General features: G+C 36.1%; 1 protein-coding gene across 2 annotated transcripts in view; it reads right to left on the reverse strand.

Annotated features, from left to right (window-relative positions):
* AP1G1 (adaptor related protein complex 1 subunit gamma 1) overlaps positions 1 to 15,463 on the reverse strand; it is a gene marked incomplete at its 5' end in the record, with an annotated part of 92,089 nt that overhangs the window by 39,675 nt on the left and 36,951 nt on the right. For both annotated transcript variants that reach the window (XM_079800328.1, XM_079800327.1), the window contains 4 exons: positions 367 to 443; positions 1,855 to 1,951; positions 3,480 to 3,621; positions 9,216 to 9,340. In XM_079800328.1, coding sequence (XP_079656454.1) covers positions 367 to 443; positions 1,855 to 1,951; positions 3,480 to 3,621; positions 9,216 to 9,340 — 441 coding nt within the window. The remainder of the gene's footprint in view (positions 1 to 366; positions 444 to 1,854; positions 1,952 to 3,479; positions 3,622 to 9,215; positions 9,341 to 15,463) is intronic.

Consider the following 15,463-nt stretch of genomic DNA (forward strand, 5'->3'; position numbering starts at 1 on the left):
TAAAAAAAATGAGATCACCTGCCTAAAAATAATAAATAAACCACACAAACACATTCCTGTTTATAATCTGACCACAGGTTACATTTTCTGACTTTAATGTGAAAACAGCAGATAAAGCACATGGGAAATTGGTGTGTCTGCCAACAATGAGTGAAGACTTCTATTATAAAAGGTAAAAAACACTGTACTATTGCTAGTTCTTAATATGCCTAAGTCTGGCTTCCAGCCCGAAACACAGTGGCGCTGGTTAAGTCCTTTATTCAGCTCCATAGCTTCCTTTCAAAAGAAAATTTACAAGTGAGAACATCATGTACTTTTCAGAAAAATCATTTTCAGGAAAGACTTAGCATATCGAATGGCACCTACCTTTCTGAAATGTGCAAGCATGTCTGGGCTTCGCTCACACATTTCTGTGAGGAGGACTACAGATGTGTGAAGGACACCTGAAAGAAATGAGCAAATGAAAACTAAAAATGAGGCTGGATTTATTAGTCAACTTTGTAGAACAGGACTTTGAGATCTGAAGGTCACTTTCAAAAGGATAGTTGCTACTTTTGTTTTTTAATCTCCCGAAGAATCTAAGCATTAAGGTGAATACAAAGGAGGTATTTAATAGATGCTTAATGGTTAAGTCAGTCAAATTAGAATATTTTAAACAATTACCTGACCAAAATAATTGCTTTCTAAAATATGACAACCAGTCCAGCCAGCCAGCGTGGCTCAGTGGTTGAGGGTCGACCTATGAACCAGAAGGTCACGGTTCAATTCCAGTCAGGGCACATGCCCAGGTTGTGGGCTCGACCCCGTGTAGGGCATGCAGGAGGCAGGTGATCAATGATTTTTCTCTCATCATTGATGTTTCTATCTCTCTCCCTCTCCCTTCCTCCCTGAAATCAATAAAAATATATTTTAAAAATTAAAAAAAGACAACCAGTACATGTGTCTCTCCATCTGAGAATATACATAAAGACATGCTCACAGTCAATATAAGCTAGGTATCAACTGCTCCATACTTATTATGCTCTTAGCTGAGTTCTGATAGACAATTCAAGAAGCAAACATCTTAATGAGAAGTTAAATTTCCAGATAAAATAAATCAGAACTTCAAGGTACAGTCATTGTGGATGACAAAGTGAATTTGCTTGTTCCATAATGAGTGGGAAAAAAATCACACAATAGTTTCCACTAATAATAAGTGCCCTAAACATTCATTTGTTCAACAAGTATTTTTTGAGCCTTCTAGTTTTATGATGGAATTAATCAAATTAAATACACCCTACCATTTTTTTCTCTTTGCATTTAGGACACGCATTTTCTTTACTCAAAGCTTGCTTCACTGACTTCAAAATAACAATAAAATGTTTGGGAAAGAATAGTTACATATTAATTCCTCTTAACTTTTATATAAACATATCTGAGTACGCATTACAAATTCCTGTTACAAGTAACCTAAAAGGATTTTCACAAATCTTATACTCTTACCACAAAGCAATAAATAATTTTTTTCTCTAATATAAAGTAGCCAGGAAATCAAAGAATTTTACAGATGAAAATCGAGGATGGCATCATTTGTATATTACAATGAATATTAGTAACTTAATACAGTACTTTTAGTATAATAAAAGAGGACCAGAAATGAAAAACAAATTTGCTATGAAGAAGTTAATCTCTAATTGTAAAACTAGGAAATGAGAGTGGAAGAGAGATTGGACTGATCAGCCCTTCCTGGAAAAGTGTCCAGCACAGCAGAAAAGCAACTGCACTGCACTGAGACAGAAGGCTAACACTGCCCAAAGCTTTTTCTCTTTCCCCTTCTCCCTCAGTACTTTACCAAATGCACCCAAATCACATTACCATGGTTCTTTTCATTCAATAAGTTTTTTGTTGCTGGTAAAAACATCTCCATAAGTTCAGGAACCTTCCTGATGACATGAACAGCACACAGTGCTGCCTATAAAAAAAATTAAAAAGACAAAAGATTTATTTCAATTAAGACAGGGCAACTAATCGTATAAAGAACAACAACAAAAAACCCTTATCAACTAGTTCACCTACTAGAAAAATAAAGAAGAAAAAAGATATCAGATTTATTAACAGGTTAGGGCTTTCTAATTTATATGTACTATTGCATCAATGAGAACTTCTAGCTCACCTGACCCTCTATTCATATATTGCAAAATAAGTAGATAAAAATTTTCTAAACTAGACCATGATTAACATGAATTTACCAAGCAAGTTAAACATAACTTATGTGGCCTTTCAAAGTAAAAAATAAAGTCTTCCATCTATGATAATCATTCCTGAGTAAGATGACCAAACAAGGATTTTATAAAAACATCATGCAACTGAAAGATACATACTGCAGATGCTTTAAATCTGCTGTTACTTCTCATAATACCTATATCTTCCTCAATTCACTCTCTGCTGACTGACATCAAGAAAATCATTTGAAAGATATTTAGCTAATCTCTCCTGCAGAAAAGACTGTCATAGCTTGCTTACTGGAATGAAAGGTACTTTCAGAGACTGATTTTGGTTACCCCATAAACTAACCATATTTGTTGAAGTAGAATACTATATAAGTTTAGACACATTAACAAGAAAAGGTTTTAACTAATTCTTCCCATGAGAAAAAAAGATTTTTCCCCCTAATTTACACTATTTAAGGAAATAATGTACTTTCTGAACAAGAGCAGCCCACACATTCTTTAAGAGATAGGACTGTATTTGGTTTGCAGCCATCGTTAACAGTGTTTGATCCTGGAAAACAGATCAACACCTCTGCCTCACACCATTAATACAGAAAGGCACAGTAGTGTGTCTTCACTTCTTGGAGTTCTACATTTTATAACCTTTATTTATTAAGGTTTTAGGGTTCGAACACAAAAAGTAACAATAAAATGTTTACAAAAACAAATAAAAGCAGAGACTAAGATCATTGTCATGCATTACTACTCCATTTAGACATACCAATTTTAGAAAGTATGTTCTTTATCATTCCCTAATAATTATCTAGGTCCCAATGGAAGTGCACTCCACAGATTTAAAGGCACTAGGACAAAGGCATGGGCACTAATTATTAGGATGGAAGTAAATTTATAAATACTGATTCATTATCACTTTAATACTGTTTAGAATCAGGTAATTTAGGAAGCAAATATGCCATCTAGGATATCTAGTTATGGTTGGTTTATAAATCATTTCCCTGAAAAAGAGGAATTAAAAGAATTAAAGTGTTCACAATCACTTATCAACTGGAGAGTTAATTAGTAACAAAAAAAAACCTCCAAAATCAGTATAAAAATAGATTTTGATTTATAAACACCTGATTCATATATAATCATTTAAAATACATCTACTGTACAGAGAAAGACATGTTACATATTAACATCAGAGGTTTCAAAAATGAATAATTTGCTTTCTCATTTCCATAATACTCCCTAACACTAACACAGACATTTAGTTTTACTAACTGTTACCTTTTTTCTTAAGTAAGAGTTGGAGGTTTTCAGGAGTTTCTCTACCTCTCCTGCAAGATCTCTGCACATTTCTGAGGAGCCCATACAGCCGAGGGTACAAAGTGCTAGCCCCTGTACATACTGCGTGCTATGATTAAGATCACTGCAAAAGAAAGAAAAAGGTAGAAATGAATGTGTTGTGTCTGGTGCTCCCCATGAAGAAGCTTCACAAGAAAAGGTTTTAACTAATTAAGACAGGGCAACCAATCTCATGGCCAATGTGGCTCAGTGGTTAGAATGTCAGCCCTCATACCAAAGGGTCTCGGGTTCCAGTCCTAGTCAAGGGCACATACCTGGGTTGCACGTTAGCTCCCTGCCCCCTTGGGGGTGTATGCGGGAGGCAACCAATCAATGTGTGATGTCTCTCTCTCACATCCATGTTTCTCTCTCTCTTCCCCTCCCTCCCTTCTACTCTCTCTGAAAAAGCAATGGAAAAAATATCCTCAGGTGAGAATTAACAACAACAAAAAGCAGCTTCACAATCTACCAGTAAAGAGGTAGCTCTGAATAATTCATAATTTCTCCGATAAGGAAAATGATTAATAGGATTATATCTTGCGAAAAATATTTATTCTAATTTTATTACAAATTACCAATAGTGCAGCCCTAGTTGGTTTGGCTCAGCGGATAGAGCATTGGCCTGCGGACCAAAGAGTCCTGGGTTCGAGTCCCAGTCTGTACCTTGGTTGCAGGCTCCTCCTTGGCCCAGGCCCTGGTCGGGGCTCTTGCAGGAGGCAACCAATTGATGTGTTTCTCTCACACACATTTTTCTCTCTGTCTTTCCCTCTCTCTTCCACTCTCCCTGAAAATCAATGTAAAAATATCCTCGGGTGAGGATTACCAACAACAAAAATTTACCAGTACTGCAAACTGACTGACAGTCCCTCATACAAACTTACAACTTGATGTTTCCAAATACCGAAGCAACAGAAATTAGACGTTATCTCTTAGATGTTAATGGCAACCCACTTTAGAAAACTCAGCAACCCACTGAAAATAAAAACTGGTAATGATAGAAATATGAAGCACAACTGTATCTTTGAAAGATGTTTAATATGCTCTACAATTAACAAAAATAGTTCAATATATATTAACCAAAACCTTTCCCCCACAAAAAATATCAGAAAACACAATCTCTACTGCTAAAGCATTTAAGATGACTTAACCATTACAACAGAAACACTGAAACCTTCTGATCTTATGGTATGGTATAAAACTTGACATTATTTTTTACACTGTTATTCAAAAGAAGAAAAAATAGTAAATAAATAATTAGCTAATTAATAAACTAAGCTAGATATTTATAGTGGTCCAGTATCTGGTGATACAGATACACAAAATCCTATTTCAAATAAGCATAGATTACTTCACAAAATTATTTTCAAACAAACAAGGTTTTACTTTAGAAAAGCTGAAATATTATAAGCGTAAGCCAGTAAATTCATCTATGTATTATCATCAACTCTTAACTATTCAGAAGCTTAATTATTGTATGAGTTATGCTACCAGCATTAAGAGCATTTTAGTATCCTTTAATCTGGTGGTTCTCAAAGTATGGTTAACGGATCTCTGGGAGTCCCTGAGAGTGTTTTAGGGGGTCCATGAGATCTGAGCTATTTTCACAATATTAACCCATTATTTGTCAACTGTACTGGCATTTTCACTGGTGGTGGGAAAAACTACTAGCTCATTAGTACAAATCAAAGCAGTGGCACTGAACTGTACTAGTAACCATTGTATTCATGGGCACACACTCACGAAGGAAGGAAGGAAGGAAGGAAGGAAGGAAGGAAGGAAGGAAGGAAGGAAGGAAGGAAGGAAGGAAGGAAGGAAGGAAGGAATCTTAACTTCTGAATACACAGTAAAAAATTTTTTTTTATTTTAGAGCGAGAGGAAGGGAGAGGGAGAGAAAGAAACATCAATTTGATGTTCCACTTATTTATGCATTCATTGGTTGCTTCTTTTATGTACCCTCACCGGAGATCGAACCTACAACTTGGTTTATATCAGGATAACGCTAACCAACTGAGCAAGCCATGCCAAGGTCTGAGCACACATTTTAAAATATTCTGTGTGACAAAATGGCAAGTATGCATAAAGAACTCCTGCCACATACTGATGTGGCAATCTCAGATAAAAGCACCTGTACCCGTATTTCATTTACCAGCTAAACTATGACCTAGCTGCTTTTAAAATGGACATTATTTTTATTTGAAAAATAACTGACAGACAACTATAATTATTAATATTTGGATAGCTGGCAGACATTTTCTAGAAAAAGAGCCAGGTAAGCCTACCACTTGAGCAACAACTGATGATATTCGTTGCCAATAACCGAGTTTGGAAAATTTGTATTACCACTATGAGGTTGACTTGACTGTCTATCTACCAGTACTTTAACTTGGTGAGCCAACTTTTTTCCAAATGCCTTAGGCATGATTAAAAATACCAAACTTTATTGATAGGTTTCAGATTCTACATTGTAACTAACCCTTAAGAAACTACCACTTGTGTAGTTTTGGTATAGTATAAAAGACTATCCATAGTTATTTGAAAGATTATTAACATCACCTTCCTTTTTCTAACTACATTATCTGTAAAAGGCTGAATCTTCATATACTTCAATTAAAACATAACACAAAAGCCCCAGCCGGTTTGGCTCAGTGGATAAAGCATCGGCCCACCAATTGAAGGATCGCAGGTTTAATTCCAGTCAAGGGCATATACCTGGGTTGCAGGTTTGATCCCCAGCCCCAATTGGGACATATGCAGGAGGCAACCAATCAATGTGCCTCTACCATTGATGTTTCTCTCCGTCTCTCCCCTTCCCTTCCACTCTCTAAAAATCAATGGAAAAAATATTCTCAGATGAGAATTAACAAAAACAAAAAACATACAAGAAATTGAAAACAGGAGCACGTATTAGGCCAGATACTACAGAGATTTTTAAAAATGTAAAATAATGCCATTCTTCTCACTGAATTGTTTTTGTTATGAAAAACATTTCTTTTCATTTAAAAATGTTATTTATTTTAACACGTAACGGGTTCATAACGGGTCATTTTAAATAAACTAATAAATGGTTTCAGTCTTTACTGAAGAGCGAAGGAAGGAAAAGAAGGCCAGGCTGCTCTGTCCACCAATTTGAGTATTTTAAGTTAAAATTACTGGTAAAATGAAGCTTACTAACCATGGCTTTACCATTTAGGCTTCCAGTTGCTAAGAATATTTAATTGACTTTTCATTCATTTTATAGTAATTAATTTGCATAATGCAAGTTCTTAAAATATATCCAATTTTTAAGGATTTAATGTCTTATGAGTTTTCTAGGCCAATGAACAATGGGGTAAACATTCATTAAGAAACATAAAAACTGCTGGTACACTACGATGTCCTATAATACAAACAAAGAGGGGGGAAAAGCACACAAAAAAGCAACCAGAAAAATCCCACTCGTTATCAGATTAAAAAAATAAACAAATGATCCAAAGTCCTTCATAAGAGCTTAGACTGAAAGTGCCATATCAATTTCTAACTATTAATAACTCCTAAATTCACTTGGGGTTTGGCTGGGTCTCATTAAAATTAAACACAAAGATTTCTTCTTTGCCTATGTGCCTCATTCTTCAATTTTTACCAAGCTATACTTGAGTTTGGTATTAACTCTCTAATATGAACTTGCTGCAAGGCAGAACTGCCAAATTATCAGCATGTGATTGAAGGCTTGGGTAATAAGGGCAACAGAGCATGAAAGAACAAAAATTTAAGAAACTCTCAAAGGCCTGTCCAGAGTAAATGTATAAAAGAGTCATGCTGAACATCTAGAATGTAACCTTCATGATACCAAGAATCTGTTCCATTTTTTAAATTCTCCATCCCCACAGGTTACAACAGCTCCTGGCATGCAACAGGTATGCAATAAATACTGGTTGAATAAATGAATCAACTTAGTATTTTCATTATTAATATTTATTTCAAGACCAAAAAACAAGATTTTCCCAAAATTATGTTCACAGACTCAATATATTTACATGATACATGCAATATTTACAACCAAATCATTAATTCTTATTTTGGAATTTCTCATTGTCCATTGGGAAATTGTTTTTTTAATACATTTTTATTGATTTCAGAAAGGAAGGGAGAGAGAGACAGAAACATCAATGATGAGAAAGAATCATTGATTAGCTGCTTCTTGTATGCACCACACTGGGGATTGAGCCCCCAACCTGGGCATGTGCCCTGACTGGGAATCGAACCATGACCTCATAGGTGGACGCTCAACCACTGAGCTACGCCAGACAGGTGTCCATTAGGAAATTTTAAAGTAGAACATTATTTTTTCACAGAAAATTGTAAGAGTTCAGTATCTACAAATTAGATCATCTCTACCCCCCAACTCTATTTTATGTCAAATACACAAATACTGCAAATAAAATAGAAATCTCAAAAAGGAGATTAAACAAATTAAAACAATCCAAAAAGTACCTTTAACCAAGAGGCCATCAGAACTTCTATGCCTTTCTAACAGAAATGTGTTATAAGAAAAATGCTGGAAAGAACTGCTAAATTCCCTGCTTGGGTCCTCTAATTTCTTCATAATGGCAAGCATTCCTCAGTTTGTAAGTTAAACAAACACGACTGGACTAGTAGATCAGTAAAGCACCCATTTAAAAAAAATGACTTATACACAAATATTCATAGGGCTACATATAATTCCACACAATGGATATCTTGGATTAGACCACAGACAAGATTTCTCTTTATTTTTAAGTAGTGTTTATTTAGAATATACACGGGTAATTCTTTAATAAATGTAACATGTTCATTATTCATGTTATTCAAAGTCCTAGAAATATAAGATAAGAAAGCTCAAATTTACCAATGCCTTTTCTATTCTATGAAGGCCCAAATGTTATTTCATTGGTAAATTGTGCTCTTATGCCTGAAGATGTATAGCAATACTTTTATTTAATTAAATTATCCCCTACAGAAGTTTTAAGCCTTTGCTAAATCTCTTTACATTTAAGCTACAGAACCAAAAGCAATTGAAATATATTCTAGAGAGTATATATAAAACCAGTAAATAGAAGATGTCAAGATTTACTGGTATCATATTATAGGAAAGACCTAAAATCACAAAATAGTCCTTAGAAGGAAAGATTAAGACTTACTTCTTACTCATGAACACAGATGACAGTGTGGTGATTTTGGGGGGAAGAAAGTGGGGGTGGAAGAGAGTATAGGGGGGATAAATGGTGATGGGGAAAAAAAAGAAAGAAAAAAATCCTATATAATAAAAGCCCAGCAACCGAACGGCAGAACAACCAGAACGACAGGTCAACCAGTCACTATGACGCACACTGACCACCAGGGGCTCAACGCAGGAGCTGCCCCCTGGTGGTCAGTGCGCTCCCACAGTGGGAGAGCTACTTGGCTGACAGGAATGAGTGGCTGCTCCAGCAGCGGGAGCAGCCACTCAGAGGGCGGGTCCACAGCCACTTAGCTGACCGAGATGAGCAACGCTCCCATAGCAGGCCAATCCCTACAGGCCATGCCCCCCACTAGTGCACAAATCTGTGCACCGGGCATCTAGTCCGGTATATATATATAAAGAGACAATAAAGTATGACAAAGCAAAGTAAGATTTAATACTAAATAAATTAATCAATTCTATAACTTTTAAAAAAAACTTACTTTTTGATACAGTTGGTCATGAGAAGATGGACATCTTGTCTTTCATCTAATAACAGCATTGCCCCTAAGTAGCCAATGCGTTTGTCTGTGAATTTTTGAGAGGCAATAAGCTTGAGGCACTCCAACTGCAAATAAAAAAAAGAAAGAAATTAAGAAATTGCTGCCACAATCAGGAAATGTTTTTAACCCAGATTAAATAGATATAACCAGTATCATCAAACCATCTAAATGACAAAGATTTAGGATCTTTGGGTAGCTTAATAGTAATCAAGTCTTAAAACAGTTCATCTTGTCAAGGTTCTATGACAAGAAGCTTACCTTAGTTCTACAAATTCATGCAAAAGTATTACAAGGTATTAACACATTGCGGACCAGTAGTTTTATTGCTGGCTTTACCCAATGGCCAGATAAATTTCTATTGAACAAGTACAAAAAAACGTTTTACATAAATGTTAAAGGCACTCTTTAAAATTAAATACCCATTGCATTCTGAAGTTATTTATTACATGTTCTTACAAGCTAATATCTTTTTAAAGTATGATACTTTGTATAACACTGTAATGTGAAGCGAGAATTCTCGTGATCCGTTCACAATGTGTTAATAAACCCAATTCCTAATTTAATCCCCAGGTTACTAAATGAGTACTTAACTCATTTAAAGTCTGGTTCCTATTTTGAATATCAAAAATTTCAAAAACTGGAAATACATCAAAGTGCCAAAGACTGCTGCCCTGCACATCAGGAATGTACAACTGCAGAAGAGACAGACAATAACTAAATTTAATATAATGTTGAAAGTGCTACAGCCCTAGCCTGTTTGGCTTAGTGGATAGAACGTCAGCCTGTGGACTGAAAGGTTCTGGGTTCGATTCCTGTCAAGGGTACATGCTCAGGTTGTGGGCTCGATCCCCAGTGGGGGACGTGCAGGAGGCAACCAATTGATATGCTCTCTCACCACTGATGTTTCTCTCTCTCTCTCTTCCTCTCTGAAATCAATAAAAATATTTTTTTTAAAAAAAGAAAGTGCTACACTTAGGGCTTAAACCAATAATATGGGAGAAGTAAGGGTTTAAGAATCAAATATAGAAGAAGAAAAAAAGCCAGAGGAAAACTCAGTAGTGGAATTAACCTAAAATTTTTATACGCTTTTTTTCTTTATATAATTGTTAGAAATACTCAGAGCTTAAGAGTCTTTGTAGTTAAACAGTTTGTTTCTACTTAGTTTTTCTTGAATGTTACAATCACTATGCTGTATTTTATCATTCCATCTTAACATGGAAAAGGTCAAACATACCCTCTAGAGGAGTAATTTTCAAAGGGTGTACACAGTTAAGACTCCCCAAGAGTTTTTCAAACTATGCTCCCATATAGAATCACCACATTCGCAAAGGAAGGGGCTCAAATGCAGACCCACGTATACAGGAATCTAAGATCCTGTGAGACTACTTTCTGCCTGAATTTGCCTGTAAGTTCAAAAGTAAAATAGAGAAAAGTAAGAGTTCACAAATAAAATTTTATCAAGTTGTTTAAAAATTGTTCTCTTAATGTACCTGCATTAAAAAACACCTAAAGGTAGCAGAAACTATCATGAGCAAGTCAAAGAAGAGGGAATCATCAGGATCCAAAACAAAAATGTCTTCTGAGATCGACAAAAATTAGGTAGTAACCATTTCCTTTCCCCTATACATTCAAGTTAAATTTTTAAAAAATTTCTGAAATAGAAGGTGATAAAGTCATTTTCACAATGTCAGCAGAAAAATTACTGAAGTGAATGAGAAAAATCAGAAGCTAAAACATTATTAGAAAAATCTTTTAACTTTCAAACTGAAGGTTTTAAAATCTTTCCATTTAGTAAGTTTGAATAAATATTTTAGAAGAGAAAGGAAATGTTCTTAGAATCAGATATCACTGAAATTTTTATCATATTTACTGAATCGTGCTTCTGGCAAGAAACAGGCATTACACAATAAATTACCCAAAAATATCTTATTAAGATAATCTAATGAGAAAGGCATTAACATTACTTTGTATTTTTTAGGACCAAGTTTTAAGTTAGTCACACTAAAAGTCATCAGTGACTGGTGAGTAGAATTTGTTGCTTTTGTGATATTTATTTAAAACTTACCTAAAACCTAAACAGCAAAAATATAAACTAAAATTTAAAAGAACAAATACTAAATTAATTCTTTTTAATATTCCCAATGGTACAGTGATTTTGCTTTAAGAATAAGAATTTATTTTTTAAAGGTGACAATTTTTAGGGGAAACATAAGATTATACAGCTGGAAATGGCACTTGAAAAACATTCTCCGATGAAAGATTAACCCAGATCACACTTCACACTTAGGTGGAGGTAGCTAGCAACAGTGCTGAGAATGTACCATGTTTTAACAGGAATGTTATCAAAGTTTTCACATGTTGAAAAAGAAAAAGGTTAGAGGGCGGTACAATGGGGTGTGGAAGGGAGGATATCCAACAATCACTAAAACACAATTCAACTTTCTGTGTGAGCTACACAAGAAAAATAGTAATCAAGTAAACTTAGTAATCAAGTAATCAAGTATCCACTCCTTAGGTAACAATCTCAAATTCATCCAGTACTATTACTCCTCACTGAAGGCTACTCGAAATCCCAGGTGAAACACTGCTAACCCGCAAATCTAGCAAATGCTTTAAGATCCCAGTAAACAGCCCAGCTTTTATATTCACACCAGAAAATTTTTGCTTTTACCTGTGAGCAAAGTCAAAAGACAAATGACAAACTTGGAAAAAATATTAATTCACAGTCATGAAATCCTATGTAACAGGATCCTATAAATTGATTTTTTTTAAAGACCAACAATTCAATATAAAAATGGACCAAAAATATGAACAATTCAAAGAAAACAAAAATAATTCAAACATGAAATGGAGTTCAATATCTTCATAAAACAAATGCAAACCCAACTAGAGTTTTACTAAAAGAAAAAAAAAATCATTGAATTGTACACTTAATAAAAAGTGATTATACGTGCCAAAACCGGTTTGGCTCAGTGGATAGAGCGTCGGCCTGCGGACAGAAAGGTCCCAGGTTCGATTCCGGTCAAGGGCATGTGCCTTGGTTGCAAGCACATCCCCAGTAGGGGGTGTGCAAGAGGCAGCTGATCGATGATTCTCTCTCATCGATGTTTCTAACTCTCTATCCCTCTCTCTTCCTCTCTGTAAAAAATGAATAAAATATATTTTAAAAAATACTATTTAAAAAGTGATTATACGATATACAAAAATGCCTTAGTGGGCTGGCTAGCGTAGCTCAATGACTGAGCGTCAACCTATGAACCAGGAAGTCACAGTTTGATTCCCGGTCAGGCCATATGTGCAGGTTGAGAACTCAATCCCCAGTGTGGGGCATGCAGGAGGCAGCTAATCAATGATTCTCTCTCACTACTGATGTTTCTATCTCTCCCTCTCCCTTCCTCTCTGAAATCAATAAGAAACATATATTTTTAAATGCCTTAGTGAAATTATTACAAAAAAAGAAATGCAAATCAAATCCATACTGAGATACTTTTAACCTACTGTATTAACAAAGATAAAAAATTGTCACAAGAGTGCAAGGGCATTAAGGACAGGAGTATAAACTGGCCCAAACTGTAATAAGAAAGATCTGGCCTATCTAAATACACATACCCTTTGACTCAACAACTGCACTTTTAGAAACTTACACTATAATTCATTCACACGTGTGTAAAATAATGGATATTATTCAACAGTAGTATTATTTTAAACAGTAAGATTAGAAATAAGTGTCCATTAATAAGGCATCCATTTAACAAATTATGATTCATACATATAATGAAATACTAAGCTGGATATACTATCACAAGCATGTCAAAACAACTGGGAAAAAAGAATGAGGAAGCTTCTTATATGTTGACTGGAGGCCTGGTGTATGAAATTCATGCACAGGGGGAGGAAAGTAGGGGGGAAAGAAGAGGGAGTCCCTCAGCCAGGCCTGCATCCTCTTGCAACCGGGACCCCTCCGGGGATGTCCGACTGCCGGTTTACAGGCCTAAACCGGCAGTCGGACATCCCTCTCGCCATCCGGAACGCTGCACGCACCAGTGACCATACTTTTCATACAGGTGAAAGGCATATTGCTATTGTATGGGCAGCTACATTTTTTTACCCTGATGATAAAAAGTAGTACATAACATGATCCTTCTGACACAGTAGTAACATTTTTCCCATCTTATGGGTAGGAAAACTGAAGCAGAGAGAAGTTAAGTAATTGGCTTTGTCACACAGTTATAAGTGTCAGAATCAGGACTGACCACAAAATGTGCAAGCCAGAGTCTATGCATGTCATCGCTGCATCATCCTGTTTTTTCAGTGTTAGAGTAGCCTTGCCAGGTTTTAATTTTTAAATCTAAGAGACTGTTCCCAATATACAGGGTACGGTTCCCTAGGCCTGGCCAGCAACCAGGGCCATCTGTGGGGCGACCAGCAGGCAGGGCAAGCGGAGGGCCCCACCGGCACCCGCCTTGGCTGGTGGTCTGGCGCCACCCACTGACCAGCCCCACCCACCCCCCTCACCCCCGGTCACCACCGCTGCCGCCACCGGTCACCTCCCTCTCTGGGGGGCAGATACTCAAAGCAGGAGCTGCCCCCTGTTGGTTGCTGTTGTATGGGCAGCTACATTTTTTTGCCCTGATTATAAAAAATAGTACATAACATGATCCTTCTGAGGCAGTAGTACTGGTAACATTTTCCCCATCTTATGGGTGGGAAAACTGAAGCAGAGTGCACGTCATAGCAACCAGTCATTCCGCTGTTCGGTCGATTTGCATATTAGGGTTTTATTATATAGGATATGGGCTAATCTTCATGACAGATTAATACAACAGTGCAAACAGGATGTGACAATATGTATTTTAAATGGGAGGGGGCGAGAACATATAAATCCATTGCCTGAAGATGTATAAAATATCTCTGGAAGGGGAGCCAAGAAATGGATGCCAACAAATGCCTATAAAGAGGGAAACTAGCCCTGGCTGGTGTTGCTAGGTGGTTAGAGCATCGGCTCTGTCAAGGGCATGTACTTGGCTTGCAGGTTCTATCCCAGGCCCGGTGGGGGGAGGAGGAGTGTATTCGGGAGGCAGCCTCTCTCTCTATCTATCTCCCCCCCACACCCCACTCTATCTAAAAATCAATGGAAAAAATATCCTCAGGTGAGGATTAACCAAAAAAAGAAAAGAAAAAAAAATAAAGAGAGAGAAACTAAGTGATTAGAAGTAGAAAGCAGTTTTCATCACATATCCTTTTGTATCTTAAATTTTGCATCAGTGAACTATCATTATCCATTCCAAAGAGATAAATAAAATTGGACTAGGAGAAAAAAATTTAAAACTGCAGGATAAAGTGAACTTATATCTAACTTATGGTTAGAAAAATTCATATTATAATTTAAAAGGGAAAATAAAACAACTTAGGGAAATCATGTGTACCCCTTCCAAACTTGAACAACATATATTTCAAAAAATAACAAAAAAGCATTTGTGTCTTGGAATCTTTTTGAAAAAGACTTTGAAAGTTTAAGACCAGAATCTTATAAAAATACAACTCAGTAAATGGAAAGAAACATTTTTTTTAAGGTAACATGTTCATAAAGAACAATTGTGCTATCCTATTATACTTGTGAAACTCTTAACAGTTTAAGAAGGATGTTCATTCCTTATCTCTAATCCCCAGGATGGCTATGCTTTTTCCTGCTGACGTTTGTTTTGTATTCTTCACCTACTATCAGTTTCTCCCTGTCAACAACACTCTTACTATACTTGCTTTTCCACAGAAACTTTCTCCCTCCACCCCCACCTTTCATCCCAAAGGGCTGACTGTAATAAATTCTTTGCTACTCACTGATTTTTTTAATATTTACTTTCCAATTGTTTGGAAACACTATGGTTTTGCTTTAATTTAGTAAACTCCTGTTGTGCATACACCAATATGTTTGACATTGTCACTGATACCCAGAAGGGCACAAGACCAATAGTTGGATATGTATCATAAAATATGACATATATACTATGACAGTTATGCACAAGCTGCTGTGAACACAACTGAGGAAGGGCACCCAATTCAGGTTAGAAACAGTAAGAAAACACCAGAGAAAGATTCCTTTCTCTGTATTTAATACATAGTGGAATAGAAAGAAACCAATCTAAGTTAGGGGGCTGTGCCTCCCTAATCCTATTTCTAGCTAAATTATT

The sequence above is a fragment of the Cnephaeus nilssonii genome, assembly GCF_951640355.1.
Source record: "Cnephaeus nilssonii genome assembly, chromosome: 20".
In the NCBI taxonomy this organism is placed as follows: domain Eukaryota; kingdom Metazoa; phylum Chordata; class Mammalia; order Chiroptera; family Vespertilionidae; genus Cnephaeus; species Cnephaeus nilssonii.